This window comes from Aquila chrysaetos, chromosome 2, assembly GCF_900496995.4.
Source record: "Aquila chrysaetos chrysaetos chromosome 2, bAquChr1.4, whole genome shotgun sequence".
NCBI classification, from domain to species: Eukaryota; Metazoa; Chordata; class Aves; order Accipitriformes; family Accipitridae; genus Aquila; species Aquila chrysaetos.
In genome coordinates, this window is record NC_044005.1 from 68,344,133 (window position 1) to 68,365,025 (window position 20,893).

Genomic DNA, 20,893 nt, shown 5'->3' on the forward strand with positions numbered 1-20,893 from the left:
AGATGGTCAAGAATACTGAAGGTGTTTCTACTATGAAATGCAGAGCTGTGATTTCTGCTTCCAGCCCCCTTTGGAGTTTCTAGAAAGTCGAATGTCCTGGCTTTCTTTCACCCTGGAGTCTTCTTGTCAGAGAGATGTGGTAGAAAAATATTTTTTTTTTGCTATATATTTCTTTCAGAACAGTCTAGTGTTCATAAGGAGGATGATTTTCACAAATTTGTCAGTCTCCCTAAGTCATTTGGGTTTCTTTGACCTACTTTGTTCATGTTCTTCAGCCCTTTGGATGTGTCAACACAGAGAAGAGAGGGGGAGAGGAGCTATGTCTACTGTTAAACACGTCCTCTTCGAAAAGTGGTTTCTAAATTAAATCATAGAAAATGGCTTGTGTTCTCACAGCATTTGTTCCAGGTCTCTTCTGGGTTGCCTTTTGGCCCTAAGATCCAATTATTTTTTTATACTGTTCCTTTGCCTGAAATGTCTGAATTAGTTTCAGTATGATTATAGGCCATCATCGTTTTGGTGATACAGCATCCTCTCTCGAGTGTGACACGAAGATACGTGAGAAGTAAGGTGATGTTAACTTGAAGTGATCAAGTGGTGGAGGCGGTTGAAACCAGCTAGTTATCATCCATAATGCCATAGAGTGATCCCTAAAATGAATTAACTGCAGAGCTACTGACGGGTCTAGTTTCCAATGAAATAGTTGTTTTGCTCCAGAAGAGCTGACAGGAGTGAAATAGCACATGCAGGTGGGCAATCAGGAGCCGAGATTCTACAAGTGAAATTGTTGGATAATGTAGTTGAAAGTAGAGCTCTTTCCCTTCTCCAGCCCCTCTTCTGCCCTAGCCCACCCCACCTGCTGACCCTCTGTTCCTCTTCCCAGTTTCTGTTGTCTCCAGAAACTCTGGGAATTAATTTGATTTTTGCATTTTACTAGCTGTTTGCTGAATATAAATTTCTTAAACTAAATTTGTTGTAGTTTTTTTTTTTTTTTTTTTTTGGTCACATTCACTGCTGTGCACAGATTTTGAAATCAAAACAAAGCCAGCAGTGAAATCTAACAGAATCTTAGTAATTTCTCCTTTAGTTACAGAGGAAGCACTACAACTGTCTTTTTACGGGTCTGGGATGCCACTGCTGAATTAGCTACGGTTGCTCAACAGCTGGGCCATTAACTCCTTAGCCATAAAGTCTGTCTTCTGTTTGTTCTAAATGAAGCTTTAGTTGGTATTTAGAAATGGAATCTCATCGTGTCAAGCCTGTTGCCCAAAACCATACATCTTGCTTCTCAGACAAACTTTTCTGCCCAGAAATGTTTTGTGAAAGGTGCAGTAGGCATGTAATAGCTTTGTTATTATTTTCTATGTGTAAAAGATTTTCCTAGATGAAAAAGCAACTGGCTTGCTTGGAAATTCTGTAGGTTTTTTCGTTTGGTTTGGTTTGGGTTTTTTGTCCAGGTTTTCTGTTAACCTCTGCGAATCAAGCCACTAAAAATAAATTTAAGTATTCTTTCATTTCTGAGCACAAATGGGAGAAGCGACACATACAGTCCTTGTTAGGGGACTCTCAAGTGTACATGCATTCCATTAAATATGACTGTTAGCTTCTTAAGAAAACAAAACAAGACAAAAACCACCCCCCCAGCCAGAAAACAATGTTCCAGGAACTGAGAAAAGGAGAGTTAGTAGGTTACAAAGAAACTGAAAGTAGAGATCATTTAATGGAAGAACTGATCACAGGAAAGAGGGGAACATGTTAATAAGTGTTTAACTAATCTACTTTATATCTGTAGGACATCTATTATATGGAAGGTGAAATGCTGTTCAAAGTTGTTCAAGTAAACTGCAGTTCAAAGTGTAAGTTGTTCTCTGAAAACAAGGAGCCTTAAGCAAAGGAGTGAAGTGGAGGTTCTTATTCGAGAATTGGGACAGCCATACAGAGAGATCCATGTTTGGTACTGAAGTTGAAAGAAAATAAAAATTATGTGAGCAAAATGTTTGCTTAACTGGATTAGCTTTTGAATTTTGCTGCATCCCAAACTTCCTCTGCTATCATGAAAATATTTGCCCCCTGTCCCCTCAATAGTTGATATATATTAAGCAGTATTAAATCTTTAAGAATATCTTTCTGTTTTTGCTTGGGAAACTGTGGAGATAATTTTCTCTTTATGTGGGTTTTCACTTAGTATCGTGCTTATTACCACTTGAACTACAGTGTAAAAATTAATTGTTGCTTCTTGACTTCTTGGCATTAAATATCAGTGTTTTTCCTGTACTGTGCAAGCTCTGTCTGCAATGCTAATTTAGTTATTAAAAACAATAAGCTGTACACAGCTTGTGGATTAACACTTTTTAAATTGAAAACAAGTAAAACATTTCCAAATTAATAGCTGCAAAGACAAAATGGATCTTACAAAGTGTACTCAGTACATATACTTTGTTTATGTCACGATTGGTTCCCCCCCCCCCGAAATACTAGAAATAGTACTTTGTTAATAAAAACTTAAGGCTGGAACCAAGTTAAGAATAAAACAATTTGTAAGGGGTTTCCTTAAAAGAATTAGAAAAGTATGTTCAGGGAGCTTATTAAAAACCAAACACAGTTCACATGATGGGAAAAATATGTAGATGTTTTCTACTGTAAGCCTTCACGGAATGTTGTGGCATCAAGCAGAAAGAAAAAAAAAAAGGGGGGGGGGGGAAGGCAGGTTCACTGTTTCATTCAGCATTACCATCTTTAATTTCATAAAAAGTAACCTCTCTTTAGAGGATGATGTATCTAATTTCTTCTAGAACTTTGCATTATTGAGAAAACAGCAGCAAAAGCAAATATCTTTAAGACATTTTTATGAACAGTCTTCTCCTTACTTAGAGAAGCTTTTATCCCTGCGCACTTCCAAATCTTTCTGTTGCCTGTATCTGTCACAGTGAGTTCTCTTGTCCCTGATACTAATGAAAAATATGTTATATGTGCAAGTGAATAGTATCCTAGTTAATAGTTCAGAGCAGAAACTTTCTTTTCTGTGGGAATCTCATATTTCATTTCTTGTTCTCAGACATATCAGCAGTATGGCCGGTGTCTCTGGTGAAGGAGTATTCTTGTGTACTTTTCCATTAATGACTGTTTCTGACTCCGTCATGTCTCCCTAATAAACACAACATGCCAACATACTGGAGAGTGACGGTTCAGTATTTAATGCTTTTTTCCTTACTTCTATTTTTCTTCATTAAGAACAGATTTTCCTTTTAGGAAAAATTATCTTTTAGAAGCTATATGCATTTCAGGAAATTTTGCTCAATAGTAAGCTAATTTATAAGTATAATTCAGAGTAGCAAAGGCAACCAACTATAAAACTTGTGTGAGATCGGAATTGGGCTCAGTTATTGTCCTTCTACAGTCCTGATCCTGTCAATGCATGTACCTGTATAGCTTTATTTAGCTGGGTGGCCCCACTGCCTATCCTAAGGAGGATAAAGTTGCTCACATCTGTAAGAAACATCAGGGTTTTTTACCCAAGGTAAACTGATATTTTAACTTCTTAATTTTTATGGTTTGGATTAGTTACATGTGTCTCTTGGCAAGACATGGCTCTCCTGCAATAATAATATCAAGCATTTTTCTAATAAAAGTCTAATTAACTGTAATTATTAGTATTTTCTGACACCTGGCATACCTCAAATGTGTGTGATTGATGGATAAAAGGGAAGTACATGATTAAGAAACTAATTGGTATTATTTTGCAATGTATTTAATATACATAAATGAAAAGATTATTTCTTGCTGTAACTCTGAAATAAGTTAAGCGCTCAATTTTGAGAAGCTTGGTGCAAGTGTAGAGCCCTGGCTTGCTGGTTGGATACTGATTTTTTCTTTTTGAACAAAAAAATTTCTGATAGTATGTATTACCATAAACAAACATGCTGTAGAAAGTGTAAAAATGGGGCTCCTACTTTTCAGTAAAGTTATGACTATTTTAAGGAAGTAAAGCCTAACGCAGAAAACTATCTGTAGGACTGCGGGCTGAGGCATCATCCCTTGAACTTAATGGCAAGAATCCCATTAACTCGATGGGAGTAACATCATGTGTTAATATATTCCTACTGAGGAAAGTACTAAAGTTTTAAGTAACTAAGAATATACAAAACCCTAAAACCTTTATGCTGATGAAACATATTTAAATGCATGTTTGATTAGATGTGCTTTTCTGAATTGTAGGTGTTGTGCTGGTATAAATGTGTACAGAGAAGTAAATATAAATGGGACTCAGAAATTCCACTGACGGTACATGACATGTATAATCTCTAGGATAATTAGTGGCTATAACTTGTTATTATTCTTTCCTTACATTTAGTCAATGTGAAATATCACCCAGCCTAGATGACTGGTGTTCATTTTTCCAGTAAATTGAACACAGTGGATTGAACTAGGGTGGTCCTTGAAAGTGATACTTGGAGGTCTTCTGGCAGGTGACTAATATGGTGGTCTCATGTAGCCGTATGCATGTGACCTGCTGTATGTTCCCTTCACCTTACTGGGTATGTGATATGTCCTCATGATGTGACTAAATTACAGGTGTCCCCTGACCCTTGATGGAGCTTATTTTTCTCAAATGACCATGTTCTCGTCTTATGACATAGTGTACATGTGCATATTTCTCTATAGAAGTCTGACCCCCTGTGTAGGAGAGGGGCAGGATGTCAGTGTTCTCCATCCACTTCTGATGGACCGTCAAGGGAAAACTCGGGGGTTGTCTGGACCTTGGATTAATGACCTGATCCACCCCACCTGAAAAGTTAGTACTGCCTGTGGCCTCCAACCCTCCAAATCCCTCAGTTTCTTAGCTTACTAGCTAGTCCTCATTTATGAGTAGTAAACATAGTATTCTTTGAACTTCCTGAATGTACCATCTTTTTTTACACTTAACTATTGTATGGGTAGAGTATAAGAACAAATGATACATTTCATGAATGTCTGTGTCGTGTCTATTTGAGTCGATCCATTTGTGACCATGGAGGGACGTAGTTGGTGTTGAGAATCTCATTAAATCTCTAATTTAAAATCTTGGAGCCCTTGCTTAGCTACCATGAAAATGCTTGAAGAATGTTGCCAATTGAGATTCTATAAGTAAAGTTTATTGTATTCCTAAAAGCTTGGCAGTTTGTGTGCCAAACAGCTCAGCTCTGTTATTGCTGGAACAAATTACATGTTCAAAAATTTGTCTGTGGAACATGGTCTGAGTGGGCAACATGTGGCTGTGATCACTGATCATATTTACATGATCTCATTCAACTCAAGTTTTCCAGACTTAGGTCAATTATTTTTCTTGCTGAGGAGAATTTGAACTCGGATCTCTTGCTTCAAATAGGGCACGCCTATTAACCAACATGCAGTCACTGTTAGAAGGTTTTATTAGCCCCTGCTGACACTTGCTCTTCCCATAGTCTAGCAGTTGAACCATCTTTCATATGGAGCGATGGGTTCCAAGTCTTTTAGGTTCTGAGCTTTCTTTTTTATGTATATATATATTTAATATATAAAACACACACACGTGTATATATATAAAAGGTAAAACATTTCATGTTGGATGTTTAAGCTCTCGTGTTTCAAAATGTTAACATTTTTGTCTTGATCAATTTATTTGCACTATATATATATGTATATATTTCTGAGGTGAATGACAGAACTGGAGAAAACGTTCTACTGATTTTTCATTTGTTTATAAGGGTGATGTGTTTGTATGTCAAAGCAAATGGAGACATATTGATCTTTTTTCTTGTTTCTGTTAGACCGTATACAAGTCTTAGAAGTCTTAAAATATCAAATAAGATAATGTAACTAGAAAGAAAAAGATTGCATGAAACAGATTTTTTTTTTTTTATTTTTTTTTTAAGATCATCTTTGGTATTTCTTTTTTAATTGCTGCATAAAGATACTTTTGGAATGTGATTGGAATCCTGTTGAAGACAGGGTATTCTTACTTGATTTTGTTGTATCAGGCCCATGATACAGTCCCTTAGCTGAAATCAAATATTGAATCTTAGATGTTTGATTTCTCATGTTTCAAAATGTCAACATATTTTTTCTTAATCAATTTATTTGCACAGTAAATAAATTAGATAGATAACTCTCCATTTTCATTTTTGTCCAGCTTATTGAAAAATTTTGTTCTGTACCAGTAGCTCTTCGGTAAAAATTAACATTGTTTTCTTTCTGGAGTATATTATAATTGTGACATTGTTTTGTGTTGATTGTGTAAGGACAATATGTTTATACAGACAAATGGACAACTTTCAAAATGTGGGCAGTTTTATTGACTTTAACTAAAAGAAGAAAAAAAAGAAAAAGTAATGATAAAGTCCTCCCAAATGATGCCTAAAGGAAATGGACATTGTTTTAACTGTTAGCAAATCCCAAGGCTCCACATTGTCACCTAATTATCTCACCTATGGAAGTCCCAGCCAGATTTAATCTGCAGTCTGCTGCTGGGTAGTGTGAAAGTATCATGTGCTTAAAATCATAAGCAGGGTTGAAAATCATGTCCCCCAGTGCAGATTGAACAGAATATTCAATCTGTGATCTGTGACTGTCTCTTTTGTTCACTTTCACTTATCATTAGTTATATATCACTTAATTTTCTGATTAAAAGGGGCAATTCTTTGGCTTTACAATGTGTATGCTTGTCTGTCTGCTTCAGTTTGTCAGTTGAAATAAGTCTCCATTTGGCTTATTATTAAAAAAGTCTTGTCAGTGGAATTGCTAGTGAATAATGCCAGTAAACAAGGGAGAGAAATAAGATCTTTTTAAAACACACTTTTTCTTTTTCCTGGGTGAGTGCAACAGGGGAGGAGACAATGACATGCCTACTTTTGATCTTTTATCTTAAAGATTTTCTGTCATATGTAGAGCTACACAGTCACCGTATTCTGTATTACTGTTGTAAAAATCATGTATCCAGGAACATAAGATTCAAAATTGCATGACACAAGTAGACATGAGTGTTTTTTAGAAAATAAGGCACATGTTGATAGAACAAACGACATGCAATCTTTAAATGAGGAATTTTATTTCTCTCCTTAACACAAGGACTAAATGAAAATACAATCCCTGTTCTCACAGAACAAACCCCATTTTTAAAATTCCACCATTTAAAGACATTTTGTGTATTTAAGCAGTGACAAGGGTATTCATTATTAATTAACATTCAGGAGATAACTGACTGTCAGTTGCCAGTCAAAGTGGAGCTTGGAAGAATGTTGACATTGATTGACGGACGTGTTCTGGGACTATGCACAAACAGGCTGCTCAGGTCATCTGAACACATAAAAACATTACAGATCAGCTCCACATACCTAAAAAGATGTTCTGCTTGGGCTGCCCTTCTTTCTAAAGGGAGGATATCATTCCACGTATCCTAGATTCACTTGATTTGCAAGTCAAACCTTAGCTTTCTAGCACCGTGGTCGCCAGTTAAGAGGAGTTTAGTTTGGTCTGCTAAATATGGGTAACGTGTCATCGTGCTCTTTCTAGCTGTGAGTGGCTGAGGTGCTTAAGCATTCAGGTTGAAACGATATTTTTGGTGTTGCTCTATAAAGTGCTATACGTACTTACCTAATGGGTATACACTAATGTAATTTCTTCTTGAGGTAGAAGAAAATCCCCAAACCCTAATTTATATTACACAGAAATGCAGAGATGGAAGAGGGTTTTCAATCTTGCAATCGCTACAATCTCTTCAGAAGTATTAAATCTCTGTGGTCATACCAGTTGTCTCCATTTCCCTGGGTCAGTAGTGTATTTATAGTCAGTGAAATGAAGATCCAGCTTGTGGCACCCTCACAACTCCTTTTAGAGGAGGGTAAAACAAGCCCTTTGCCACATACAAATTACACTTGCCCTAGTCTGGGTATCTGATGCCCGGTGGGAACAGTGGCTCAGCCTCTCCTGCTTCTTGTGGTGGGCACCTGATCGTACAACAGGTAGTAGTTAAAGGAACACAGTATGGTGGTTTATGGACAGTATAGCCCGTATAGAGAGATGATACTTTCCTGTATAGGTGAACAGCCTGGTCACCTTCAGTGTATGGTAAGCACCTGTTTCACAGGTACTTACTGCTCATTATTTTTTCTTCATTTTAATTTTCAGAATATGCTTACAAATATATCATGGTTGACTTGCATTTGTTAACGAAAAGAGATGGAGGGCTGTTCATTAAGGTGATGGGAAAGGAGAATATCTTCTGACTGGAGCCCTTTTCCTGTGATTATCCATGGGGGAAAAACTCCTGTGCTGTATGACATGTCTCTGTGGGTGAAAAAATGGATCTGTCTTGTCCTCTTTAAAATCCCCATAGCTGTCTGCTATAGTTGGAACTATAGGTGGAACACTATAGTTCCACCCAGTCCAGATGGAATTAGCGTGCTGCTGGGGATCCCTTGCCAATCTCCATCCCTGATAGCGGTTTCTGAAGCATATTGGGGAAATCTGTTGAGAGATGTCATCATTTCATACTTACGTGCCAGTTCTTTCTCTCCCTGTTCCTTCCAAGTACCTGTGACTGGGGTTCCTTAACGCTTCCTTTGGGGCTGGCAGGGTGCGCCGAAGAGGCAGAGCTCCTTAGTTTTACCCAGTGGAAAAGGGGACCACAAACGTTTTTGTTGCAAACCTGCAGATTTTCCCTTGGGTAAAATCTTGCTTGCTTTATTCATAAAAAAAAAAAAAAAATAATTAGCCCCTTGGGACTACTTGTGAACGTAAGAAAAACAGGAATTGGCCCCATGTCATAACCATCTGTTATTAACACAAAGAGCAAGGGCCCAGTCTTGCAGTCCTTGCTAAAAGCAGTTTGTTTAATAGGAGTTACTACAAATATGAAAAATGTGTGTTTTCCTCATTACTGTGGCAGTATTCCCCACCAGTAGTGTAAAAAAAGGAAAAAAAAAAAAAAAAGTAATCATGAGTCTTGGTGTACAATCACACAATTGCGTTATTTTATATTGCGGTAGGCTGTATGCAATAAACATCTCATTCCAAGAAATATATGTATTGCTGTATTTTCAAAAATCACTTCAGCTACTTTCACACATATTTTTTTCATAGTACATCTTTTCATTTTATGGCTGAATTATGACTGGGTTTTCTTTTCTACTGTTTTTATGACTGAGGTAAACTTCCTTTTTGATTGCGGCTAGTTTGAAAATGGTGCCATTTTTCCTTCTCCCCCAGCAGAAAATGTTTGCCTTTTTACTTGATGACCGCCCACTCCCTCCAACCCCCTCCCTCAATTATAACCACAAGCATTATTGGAAAACTGAAATAATTTGATCCATCATGCCACACTACGTCATGGCACAGAGGTAGTTTTGGTGGCTGATACTTCATTCACCTTTATAGGCTGGGCTGTCAGGTTGGATTACGTTCCCCCCCCCCCCCCTTGTGACCTCACCTGTATTTGGCATTTCTACCTTAATTTTTGAGGCAATTACTCCATTATATTTACTACAAAATCCATAGCTCTGTAAAAAAATCAGTTTTGGTGCCCCCCCGCCCCATTTTTTTTTTCATCGGTTTTTATATGCGTGGTTTTTAGATCATCCTTAGCTCTGAGACTTGTGCCAGTCCCTGCTAGATAACTTGTGCCATGGATTTTAATAGGGGCGTTTAATCCGTGCTCCTGTGCTTCTGGCTATAAACCTATGTTAGGCAGAGCAAGGGTTGTTATAATCCTGTTGATTGCAACTCAGTGGGAGACGAGTCCTCTGGCTAGCTATAATGCCTTTAAGGGTGGCTTTGCAGAGTCAGTCTGGCACAGAGCACATGCAGCGCAGCCCACAATCTGGGAAAATATATAAATTATGATAGCAGGCTGGGTGTTTCCATGGTGTATGCAGAAAGACGGGAATTGCTGTATTGGATCAAACAAGTGGCTTGTCAAATCCATTACTCTTTTGCCAGCAATGTCCAGTAGCAGATGTTTAAAAAAAAAAGATAAAAGAGCATCAGCTTTGTTTTTCTTCAAGCCCAAAGCATTCTGTACAGCTCTGTTACGTTTCCTTTATATCTTTTCTCCAGTCATTCTGTCATTCAAATGTTAAAAGATGTCTGTTTTCATTCTGTGTAATAGATATGTTCTAATCCATTTAAGCTCCTAATGTATTTTTGTGATTTTTATTAAGTTTGTGGCCTCGGATTTAAATAGACTGGAAATTCTACAGATGTTTACATTATTAACTATTCAAGTCTTATTATTTATAAAATGTATGCTTTGAACTTGACTGAAAAGGCCCTTGAGGATCTGACATAGAAGCATGCACAGTAACAACACTAAACTGATTTCTGTGCATTTAAAGATGTGTATTTAAAATAGTTAGATTGGAAAAAACTAATTCAGCTTTTGTGAACTATGTGTGGGACAAATGCACTAGAATTTTTTTACAGCAACTTCTTTTTCTGCATTTATAGACCTTTTGAGCCATTGAAGGGTTAAGCCCCCCGCAAGGCAAACAGCGTATCACTTTCCTTAAAATGCCATTGGGAAACCGAGATAAATGGTGAAGCATTTTCTGTGTTGACATGATGTTCGCCTGTCCGATTGCATCCTTCCCAACAGACAGCAGAGAAGCAATTACGAAAAAAGACATCTGTGCCAAGGTTTGGCTAGCCAGGGAGGGCAAGCTCTTGTGTTTAAGAGGTAGAGAATCCAATCGATGAAAATGTCTGGGCCTGTTAGCACCAATAAAGCTGAAGGCCACTGGAAGGCTCAGAGAGGGTCTTTTGTTGCAGAGATAGAAAAGAGGCCGAAGCTGTGACACTTGGGGAGGAATAGGGTCAGCTAGTACGATCATCCATCTTCCTCAATGGCAGCTTTCTGTCAGTTTTTAACCCTGCTCAGCAGAGGATCTAAACCTCTATTGTTGGCACCAGCCAATTCTCAGCCAAGTGTAAATGAAGTTAATATTCACTGACCTTATGCATAGCCAATGAAGGCCCTTGATGTCATCCTGGAAATAATGTTATCTGACACTTCAAAAAGCAGATGTTGGCAGGTTGGTTGTGGGTTTTTGCTGAGGCAGTACGCAAAGACGCATTGTTTAGCCACCTCGCATTTAAACTGATTTCCATAATAACCACAAATAGGCCTTTTTGACCTTAAATTGACATCGTTATGGTTTTAGTTTGCATATCATTATACGCTGCTCACAAAGCCTGGCTAACCTGCACTAAATGATCTGGGAGAAGTAGCTCGGTTCACTTAGATAAGAAATATATGGGTCACTGAGCAAATTTTATTTATGCTGATAAAACAGTGAGTAATTAAAATAGTTTAAATAGTTCAAAGCAGACATTTTTAGAACACAGTGAAGAATAGTGTTTATTTTGCAACATACCTTCATGAAAGGAAATATATCGCAGAAGTAAAAAAAATTATTGCTTTCATGGGTATGGTTTGTGTTTTGAAAGGCCTATTACAAGCAATGGTTAAGGTCTTCCTTTGTCTCCAGTAATATTTTGTCACGGTGAAACATGATTATTGTAATATTGTTTTAATTACAGAAAGTTGAACGGTTTTCATAGGTTCCACTTTGCCAAAAATTTATCTAAGACAGAAGCGTACTGATGATAACTGCATATTTATATCATGCATTTCATCCACTTAGATCTCTAAACCTTCCACAGACTTTTATGAACAGAATGCATCCGCATTCCTCTCGTGTAAAAGCCAGTGTCAAACATCTGTTGTAACTCTGGGGTGACACACCATGACTCTTTTTAAGGCACAGTGGTGCTTCTCAGGAGCCTGTGGTTCTGATCTGAGGAACCATATAAGCATGTACCACACATGGGATGTGAAAAGTAGTTTGATTTGGGTTATTTTCTTGTAAATTGGCTGTAATTCTAGCTCACGTGTGCTTACCTTATGAGAGATGAGCATAATGGCTTATGGTAATAAAGTGCAGATGCAGGATGAGTAGTCATTATTAATCAAAATTTTCAGCTGTATCCAGCAATGAACTTCGCACAACCATGCTTTTCCCTGCTGTGTACAGAACACAGCAGCAGGTAACAGAAAAGAACTAGAAAACTCTCTATTATGCCGCAGCATTGGTTTTAAAAACACATTTGAATGATGAGTGTAGTATATTTTGCACCTTTCAGGCTGCAATCCATACCTGTCCTTTTGAAAAAGAACTCAAAGTGCCATGGCTTTTTTTTTTTTTTTTTTTTTTTGGGCAAAGAATGAGTTAATGGTTGAACTGAGAAAGCCTGATCACCAGAGTTGCTTGGGAGGCAATTATCTGACAAGCTGGCAAAGCTGAGAAAACCAGAACAGATCTGCATCTAATTGAAGTCACTCAGATCTGATGTTAAGATAAACAGTCCTAGGATTTTTGGAAACTATTTTATTGATTGTGTTCTTCCCATCAGTTGTGTTTGTTTGTACCTGTTAAAGACGTGAACATGTTTCCTGGAGTAACAGATTTACTTAGCAACTCATCAGCTAGGGATTTCTCTGTATGCCCTTGCTTGCTACTAACTCCCATCAGATGGGATTTTAAAAAAAAAAGAGAGAGAGAGAGAAATAAATTCACGAGGTTTCTGGATGAAATTTTAAGAAATCAGTGATTGATTTTGTTTGAAGTACAGCACCGTATTTCATTAGCTTCTGGATATTTGTGTGCTGGCTGTGACATGTGATGGCTGAGTCCTATAGCTCAGATGATTAAAAGGCTACTTTTCGTTTGGACCGATTTTAATGGGGTATCTGATAGGACTAATTTGTCCCGATAGATTAACTCAGATTTCACCCCTCCACCCCCCTACCCCCCCAAATCCTATATTCAATCCATTTTATAATCATTCTGAAAGTACCTGAAGTTAGAAGAAAATTTCTGAAATACGGAATTACAGCCAGCTACTGAACAGTGTGGAAAGAGCAATGAGCCAGAGAGCATTGAAAGCAATGAGGCACCTTAGTGGGCCTTTAACAAGCCCTAAGTCTGCTAAGCAAGCAAATTAATTTGTTTAAGACTTTACAAAGACCCATTTCTTCTCTAAGTTATATTGCGTAATAACCAGATTGAGTCACATTTTAATTTTACTACACTGCTGTAAATCGATTCCTTTCTGGCTCAGTTTTGATAGTCTGTCCCTTTGTCAGGCTTTATCCTATGAAAAGCATAGAATGCCAAAACCCCCCACCAAACTGACCCAATTATGCCCTCTCCTCCAGCAGAAATGGATACTGAAGTACAGAAGTTTATTTCCCATTTCTGGGACGAGACTGTGAAAGAGAAATTTGCCTTTGTGAATTAAGCCATGGGCAGACTGATGCATTTCATCCTGTCAGTATTGAATATTGTTCCTGTTTTAGTTGAAAGTTTGCAAACTGCTAGCTTTCCATGGGCAGGCCGCTGAGGAAGTGATCCAAAAATAATGTAAATTGAAAGTGCTTGGTTTAATGTACTTTCCTGTTTGTTTGTGGGTTGGTTTTTTTTTTTTTTTTTTCCTCTTTTTTTTTCCCCTTTAAACAAAACAGAAGAAGGCAAAAGATGCTTTGGAGTAAACGTCAGCAGAAGGTTCATTAGGAGGGCAGTAGCACAGGTAGGTGTGAGCGGCGGGGGGTGGGGAGGTGGCTGGTGGCGTCTCTCTTGCTGTCTGAAGGCAGGAGTAAGCCTGGCAGCACCAGCCCCGGGTTTGCTGCGTCTGGCTGCTCTCGTGGAGCACACCTGGCAGGGACTGGGAGTCCGATGTTCTTGCTTGGAGCTAGGTTGATCTGGTTCCCGATTAATCTCATCCGGAAGGGGTGAGGTCTTCGACAGCAGAATTTTTTGGCCGGTTCTGTTGTTTAGAATAATAGATAATTTTCACCTCTGGACTCTGGGCCTCTGCAGAAATAGTCTGTATGGATCCGAGTTCATTCTGTATTGCGTTGTCAGCGTAGCTGTGATTTTCTTTGACAGTTACATCGGTGGGAAAGAGAAGAATGGAATTAGGTATGAAAAATTGCTTTGTTCTCCAGAGTTTCTAGAAGAGGTCTTTGAAGCTGTAGTGTGAAATCTCTAGCACATCTGCAGATGATTTATACTAATAAAGACTAGCCAGCAAAACTGTGTTGGAGAAAATAATATTTGAAGAAAAAAGCTCAAAAAATCAATTGTATGAGGAGAAAGAATATTTAGTACTGAGTCATCTTCCCTAATCAGTAGAAAATGGATTATATGACTAATAAAGAATCACCTCAAAGAGAACAGTTAAACCATGTACCATTTTGTTGGACAGATCAGAAATACTGTAAATAACTTAGCAGTAATGAAATATGTGATTTTACAACAAACAAAATTTGCCATATGGGGAAAAAAGTCTTAATTAAATGTACCACTTTATTCTTTTGTGTACTAACAAGGCTATCCATTTGTGGGGGTTTTTTTAAAATTTTTTTTAAAGTCAGTAATATAATTTACTCCACCCACACAAAGCATTGTACTGCTTAAAGTACCTGCTGTCAAACTGAAGCCTGGGGATATATCCTGGAGGAGAGGGAAGGGGAGGGTATGTTGATGAGGAGGGACTGTGGACAGGTGAGGAGATGCAACGTGAGGGCACGATTTTGGGCATGGGCTGAGCTCGAGGATGGAGACGTTTCTCAGCCTCTACCCCATACTTTGGAGTGCCGGTGGATGTGTCGGTAGGTGAATACAAGTGTAAAGCGGGCGTTTTCATCACTGCGGTAGGCATATCATTTAATGGTTCGCATACCAGAGCCGAGTGGCATCTGAATGCTGTGCAAATAGCCAGTGTCTCAGCCAGTGCGTGGTGTGTGGCTGAGAGCTGCCATCGCTAATGACACAGGATCACGCAGGCATCCTTGGTTTGCACGACGAGTTCTTTACTTAGGGCTTTGCCTTTGTTTCATAAAGTCAATAATGCAAATGCATGAGAATAAAGGTGAGGCCTGACCTTGTCCCCTTGAAGTGACTGGGAGATTGTCTTTGTCTTTCATAAGACCTAAGGTCTACTTCCTGCTTCTGTTTTGTTTTTTTCGTAACAGTTTTCAAAGTGCCTTTCACACACACACAAATAACCGTTTCAATAGATTAAATATCAATGGTAAACGTTGTGGAAATACCTTTCATAAATAATAAAAAAAGAAGGGCTCGTTTGGAAGTGCGGGCATATTCTTACTTAGTGGAGGAGAATAAGGGGCGTTCTTCCTCTTCCCTGCTGCACGCTGCTCCTCTTTCTCCTCAAATGGCAGAGGGTGTGACAAAGGTTAGATTTTTGTATTACCCATACAAAAGGCTTCACTGTGTTTTATCCACACGGCAAGAGAGGCAGGAACTGTGTAATATCACTTTAGGAAAAAAAAAAAAAAAAGATACACTTTAAATTTATGATCTGGACCTAAGGCGATTGAGCTCTGTGCTTCTCATTAAGCAGGTTGGAATGTCTCTCTTCTCTCTCCACCGTCCCTAAGCGCCTGCAAAACTGGAAATTAAAAGATGAGTTCAGTAGAAGAAGAAGGGTTCTGAATCTGAGAATTTACTGGGGTTTTGTGGGTTTTTTTCTTTTAATTTCTTAATCTTTAAACAGACTTGCATAGCTCATGTCGCTGAAATTAATTGGGTCCCCACAAAATCAGGAATGTCTGAGATCACCATTATTCTTTAATCTCTGTGTATGCATCTGTTCAGTCTCTGAAATGTAGTTGGGTCATCTTTTCAAACGGTTTTCCACAACTGCAAGGACTAGAAGCCATTTTTTCCTCAAGCTAGAGTTTAGATGGTTGTTCGGAAACAACGATAACAACAAACCCATGTGATTCTTAGAACTGGAATTTAAAATAGATTATCAATTGCTTTAGGATTGAGAATTAAGAAGAACAAAAAAAAAAGGAATTGGCAACTTTATGTGCTCAAGAATACTTTGATTCTGAAGCACATGTTAAAACCCGCAGTTAAAACAACTGCAAAGTTCTTTTTTCATATCCAGTCAGATCAGTTCGTGATTCTTTTGCTGTTTTTTTTAAAACATGCTTTTAGTTCTGGTGAATCAGTGTATCTCGAAAGTGTAAGCCAAGGATCCTAGTTCATCTCACACACCAGTGACAGGACTGCTTAGGAAGTTGTGATAGCATAATCATAATGGCTTCAAGTAGCTTTTGCCTATATAAAACCATCATAGGCAAAGTGTCTCAAAGTGTGGGAGAATTCATGTTTGTTGCATAGGTGTGAGAGAGGACATAATTTAACTTGTGGAAAAACTGTTGCCACTGATGAGGAATGGGAAGGAGAGAAGCCCCTTGGGGCTTTGAAAGTCCCTAAGTAAAGACCGAGTTTGTATGGCTGGTGAATAGCAAAACCATCCTTTTTCTTGCAAACTAGGGATACTTGCGGCAGAATTCACCGAGCAGACCATAAGCATGGACAGTTGTCTCTCTCCCATACGACTGTAGAGGCCCTTTTGGAGTGAAATCTTGCTACAGCCTGCGTGTGTAAAACACCCTCAATGGCCAGACTGGAGAGGAGGGTGAGCGCACGAGGTCTGGCTCTTCCACAGCTCCTTGCATGCAGCACATCAGGCAGCACAGGACTTGCATTCCAATGTCTGTGTAATTGGAGTCTCCCTATGGGCAAAGTTTAAGTTAAGAGCGAGGAAATATCCTACGCTGAGCAGGAGCAGGTTTCTTGTCAGGGCACACCTGTTCCTCCTGCACATCCTTTTTTAGTGCAGGATAAAACAGGAATTGGTGGAGAACGAGCATGTCAAGGGGAATCTAGGTTTAAAAGCGATTTAAACTAAACAGGAACAAGTCTTATTCTGTTTGCATGGATTTAATCAGGAACAACTGCGTGTGAAGTCTGCAGCGATCCTCAGCTTGCCAATCAGGTGTTTAGCTATGAGTTGCAATGTCTGGTCTCTTTACCACTGACTGCTAAATGGGAATAAATTCTTGTATATGCAATACCAATCTCATTATTTCGGAACTGTATTCCTCTGCATTTTCTACTTTGCATGTAATTTTTTCTTCCACTTAAGTAATGCACAGTGCTCTCGGTATACAGCCCTAGAAGTTTACAGCCTTGCTGCTGCTGCTCATTCATGTTATGACATCTAACATTCCTGGAATGATCAGCTCCTGCTCTGCTATATTAACTAAAATGCTCTATCCTGGTGATACCCCGTCATTCACTGAATTTCTTTGCACCACTGGGGAGAAATAGAGAGGGTAACTTTTAATTCTGTGCTAAGAATGAAGTGCAGGAATTCAGTAAAGTTGCTGGACAATTAAATAAGTCTGAATTTGCCTAATTGTGTGAAGTGCCTCTTGCCAGCTCTTGTAGTGATATCATGAGCTTTATGCCTACTTGCTTCTGTACAGTATCAGCTCCTGCAGAAATATATTTCAGTTTTCTTTTCTTGAATTTTTTAAAGGGTAACTGTCAAACAGTTCTGATGTTTGACAAATGCTGTGTAGTTAAGGATACTGAAAGAAGGTAATAAGTGATAAGGGATAATCAAAAAAGGAAAATGGAAATGGTCATATTTTAAAGTCGCCAGTGCAAGTAAGTAGAGATTGACCTCCTGTTGTTAACCTTTCTGTATGCCCATCGTTCATTAAGCAGGGAGTTTAAAGTTTTTTGTTGAGATGTGTTTTTCAGACGTGGGCTATTTGTTTTGGGCTATATGAGTCCAAAGTAATCTGCTTGCTCCCGAGGAAGAAAGTAGTGTCTTCTAAGGAGTATTCTTTTAGGAGTAAAAGAACGTCTTTCCATTTTTGTCGCAAAGCTATCACCTACGGTGCACTTCAGGCCTGAAGGGAATCATCTCGATGGAGGAAAAAATGTTGTTCTTTTATTAATAAAACACAGTGTATTATGTTTGTGCCTGTCCTTGCTGCTGCACAGAGGCATCCCATTTAGAGTCATTAAAAACTCATTGATACATTTATTCTCACCACAATGCATTAATAGCATTCAAAGCCATTAGTAGCTGGCTATTGTGCATTTGCAAAAAGTTTTAGTGCTAGATCAGCACACATGCTACTTTTTCTGTGATAAATGAGCAATATTAACATATCAGGCCAGAAACAGATTAAAAATATTTATAGCGTCAGCTTTCTGTCTTACATTTCACTTATTTTTTTTTCGCTTGCTACACTTTTGAGGTAGGTGCTAATTAGTGTGTCATATGGGAATAGTCATTTTACATTATTATTTTCAATTTGAAATAATGATTAATGTCATGTGACAAACTTACAAAATGAAACAATGTAGTAAGAGATAGCCCTCTAACATGATCAAAAGTCTCAGACTCCTGCTTGCTGCCTCAGTAAGCACAAAGAGTTAATATAATCTCACAGCACATTGTTAGGAATTCAGAACAAAACAAAATGATGTGTAGTTCAGGGACAAATGAAATAATTTTCTGCCTATTTGTAGAATAACCCCTTTTAATTTGGCCACTGGGACAACTAATAAGTTCTTAAAATCATAAGCTTTGTGTAGAAAACATCACTTTTTACAAAATATTCCAATGTATGCATGTTTTTCTGCCCCCACAGCTTATTTGTGTGAGATAGGTTAGTCCATGTTTCCATGAAAACGAATGCCAAACCTCCTGCTGAATTTATTTATCAAACGTTGCATAAAAACTGGATGCCACGTTCTGCTCCGCTATTCCCACTGGGTTTTCATTGGCGGAAGTTAAAAGGTGAAATTTTGGCCTTACTGAAGTGAATGGCATGAATCTTAGTTTAATTGGACCAGGAGTTGACCCAAAGTATTCTGCTTATTATCACATATTCGTTTCCATGACAGCTAATTGTGATGTCACAGAGCAGAAGCATCGTGGGTAAGACAGACATCAAGAGGAGGTACATTTCTAAGCAACGTAGATAATGATTTGTTTTAAATGTGTCCTGTAATAAAAGAAAATAAGTGGTGGAAAATCAGTGATGTTTAAAGGTATTTCACAACTTGCTATTAGAAAGAGTTGGTATCTTTATTAGGTAGTGGTGAAAATGAAAAGGAGAATTATAAATTTCTTCATGATTTTTAGCATAATTGCAATGAATATCTACATGGGCCACTTTGCTATGCTAAATTTTGATCTGAACAATGTGCAGGGGACTGACCAATACAGGACCAAGGTTTCTCTTTCTATTTTGATTCCAAAAGTGTTGTCCACTGTCACAGGAGAAGTGAACTTAATCAGACGTGACTTGACTTTACATCTGTGCAGGAGGTTATCTCTTGTAAAAGGGTAGAGTTGTGAATGAAACCTTTGTCTTCAGCTTCCTTGTCATCCTGCAGTACAGTTGAGCATGTTAGCTCAGTTGGAATAATGTGCTGATTTTCTAAAGATGAAAAAGATTTTTAACCCTTTCCTCTTTTTAAGTTCTCCATTCTGTACTTCCTTGGATTTCACACTACCTGCCTTGGTTTTAGCAACTCTGATTTCAGTCTGTCACCTTCCCTGGCTAAATATAAAAAATGATACGCTCGTCTCCTTGAAGGAGAATATTCAAGAAATGCAATCCCGGTGAGAGTGCAGTTTTGTAGCAGCAGGGATTCTTTTTTCCTGTCATTTTCTTAATTCGGTCTCTGTTTCAAATCTTTATCAGCACCTGTCCTTTTAAGGAAACAGATTAAAATGTCTGAGGGTAAATGGAGGATTGATTTGGTGTGAACGTACAGCTTCTGTGCTTTTACAATACAGGCAGTTATGAACAGGGATACCACATGCTTTAACATTCTTACTGACTAACTGCTTTGCTTCCTTGCCTTTGTGCATGCTGATTTGCAAGTTCTCCTTGCACAGTATTAGGCATAAATTAAATGTATATTTGAAAAGAAATTTGTTTGTTTGTTTGTTTTTAGGAACAGGAAAGGGAAAGGGAAAGGGAGCATGTGAGGCTCTTGTATGAAATATTGGATCATCCAGGCAGTGCTGGAGAGGGGTTATCTGTTAGGAAACTATGGAGGTATACAAGGAGTAAATACTAAAGATATTTGGTTTAATAAAATGATAACAATATTCTGAAATATTACAGAATATATTGCTGTAGCTCAAATATATTGATGACTGTCTGACTAGGTTAGAGATAAAAGCAGTAGACATGCATTTGCTCTGTTTGCTCTCATTTAATTTCATCATAGTGAGTCACATAGGCATCAAGATTTATATGTGTCTGATAAGTAGTTGGGATAGAGAGTGCTAATGATGGTTGTAATGCTTTCTAGAATTCTATTTCTTCTGACTTTGGTTGACATTGTGACTCTAAATACTGCAGACTCTGTAAATTAGAAAGTGGAAGACAGAGGAGGGGAGAACCTGCCTCAGAATTCACACCATATTCATCAATATTTAGTCATCCATAGGTTGATCCCCCCCCCGCCATGTGTCTGGACAGGCAGAATGCATGATTCTCCTCTGGGAATATTTATCAGATTGGAGTGTGCATTTATCAGGAGAAATTCAGGGAAAGTAAGTCATAAAACATGCTGAGGTTTTTTGTACGTACAAGGAACTTATAACATTTATCCTTCAATTCAAAGAAAATCCTTTTCATCAGTGATCAGCGCAGAATGGTGAGAATTGGCTGAGTCTTACTGATTCACATGGGACAACTGTCTCTAGCACAATCTGTTTATGCTGATGGCCCTAGCACTGACACGACAGATGCTTGGAAAGCTGCTGTCTCTACTGCTGCTGTTGTTGACACCATTGCAAATTCTTAAAGGAGAGTTGCAATGAGTCTTACTCTGGTTGAAAAAAAGACCCACAGTTAAAAACAAGGCAGTCTTTTACAGCCTGATCCTGTGGGATCTCTCTTGCCTTCATGTGCTTTTGGATGGTCTTAAGCAGAGGCATTGTGGGTTGGAGGTCTTCACCT

General features: G+C 38.3%; 1 protein-coding gene across 7 annotated transcripts in view; it reads left to right on the forward strand.

The window, feature by feature from the left end:
* EPHA7 (EPH receptor A7) overlaps positions 1 to 20,893 on the forward strand; it is a 163,059-nt gene that overhangs the window by 14,522 nt on the left and 127,644 nt on the right. Inside the window, exon 4 of one of the 7 annotated variants that reach the window (XM_029998156.1) lies at positions 4,663 to 5,424. The exons of the other annotated variants lie outside the window; for them this stretch is intronic. Coding sequence (XP_029854016.1) covers positions 4,663 to 4,670 — 8 coding nt within the window. The 3' untranslated portion in view covers positions 4,671 to 5,424. Of the gene's footprint in view, positions 1 to 4,662; positions 5,425 to 20,893 lie in introns of those variants that run through there. 7 annotated transcript variants of the gene reach the window in all.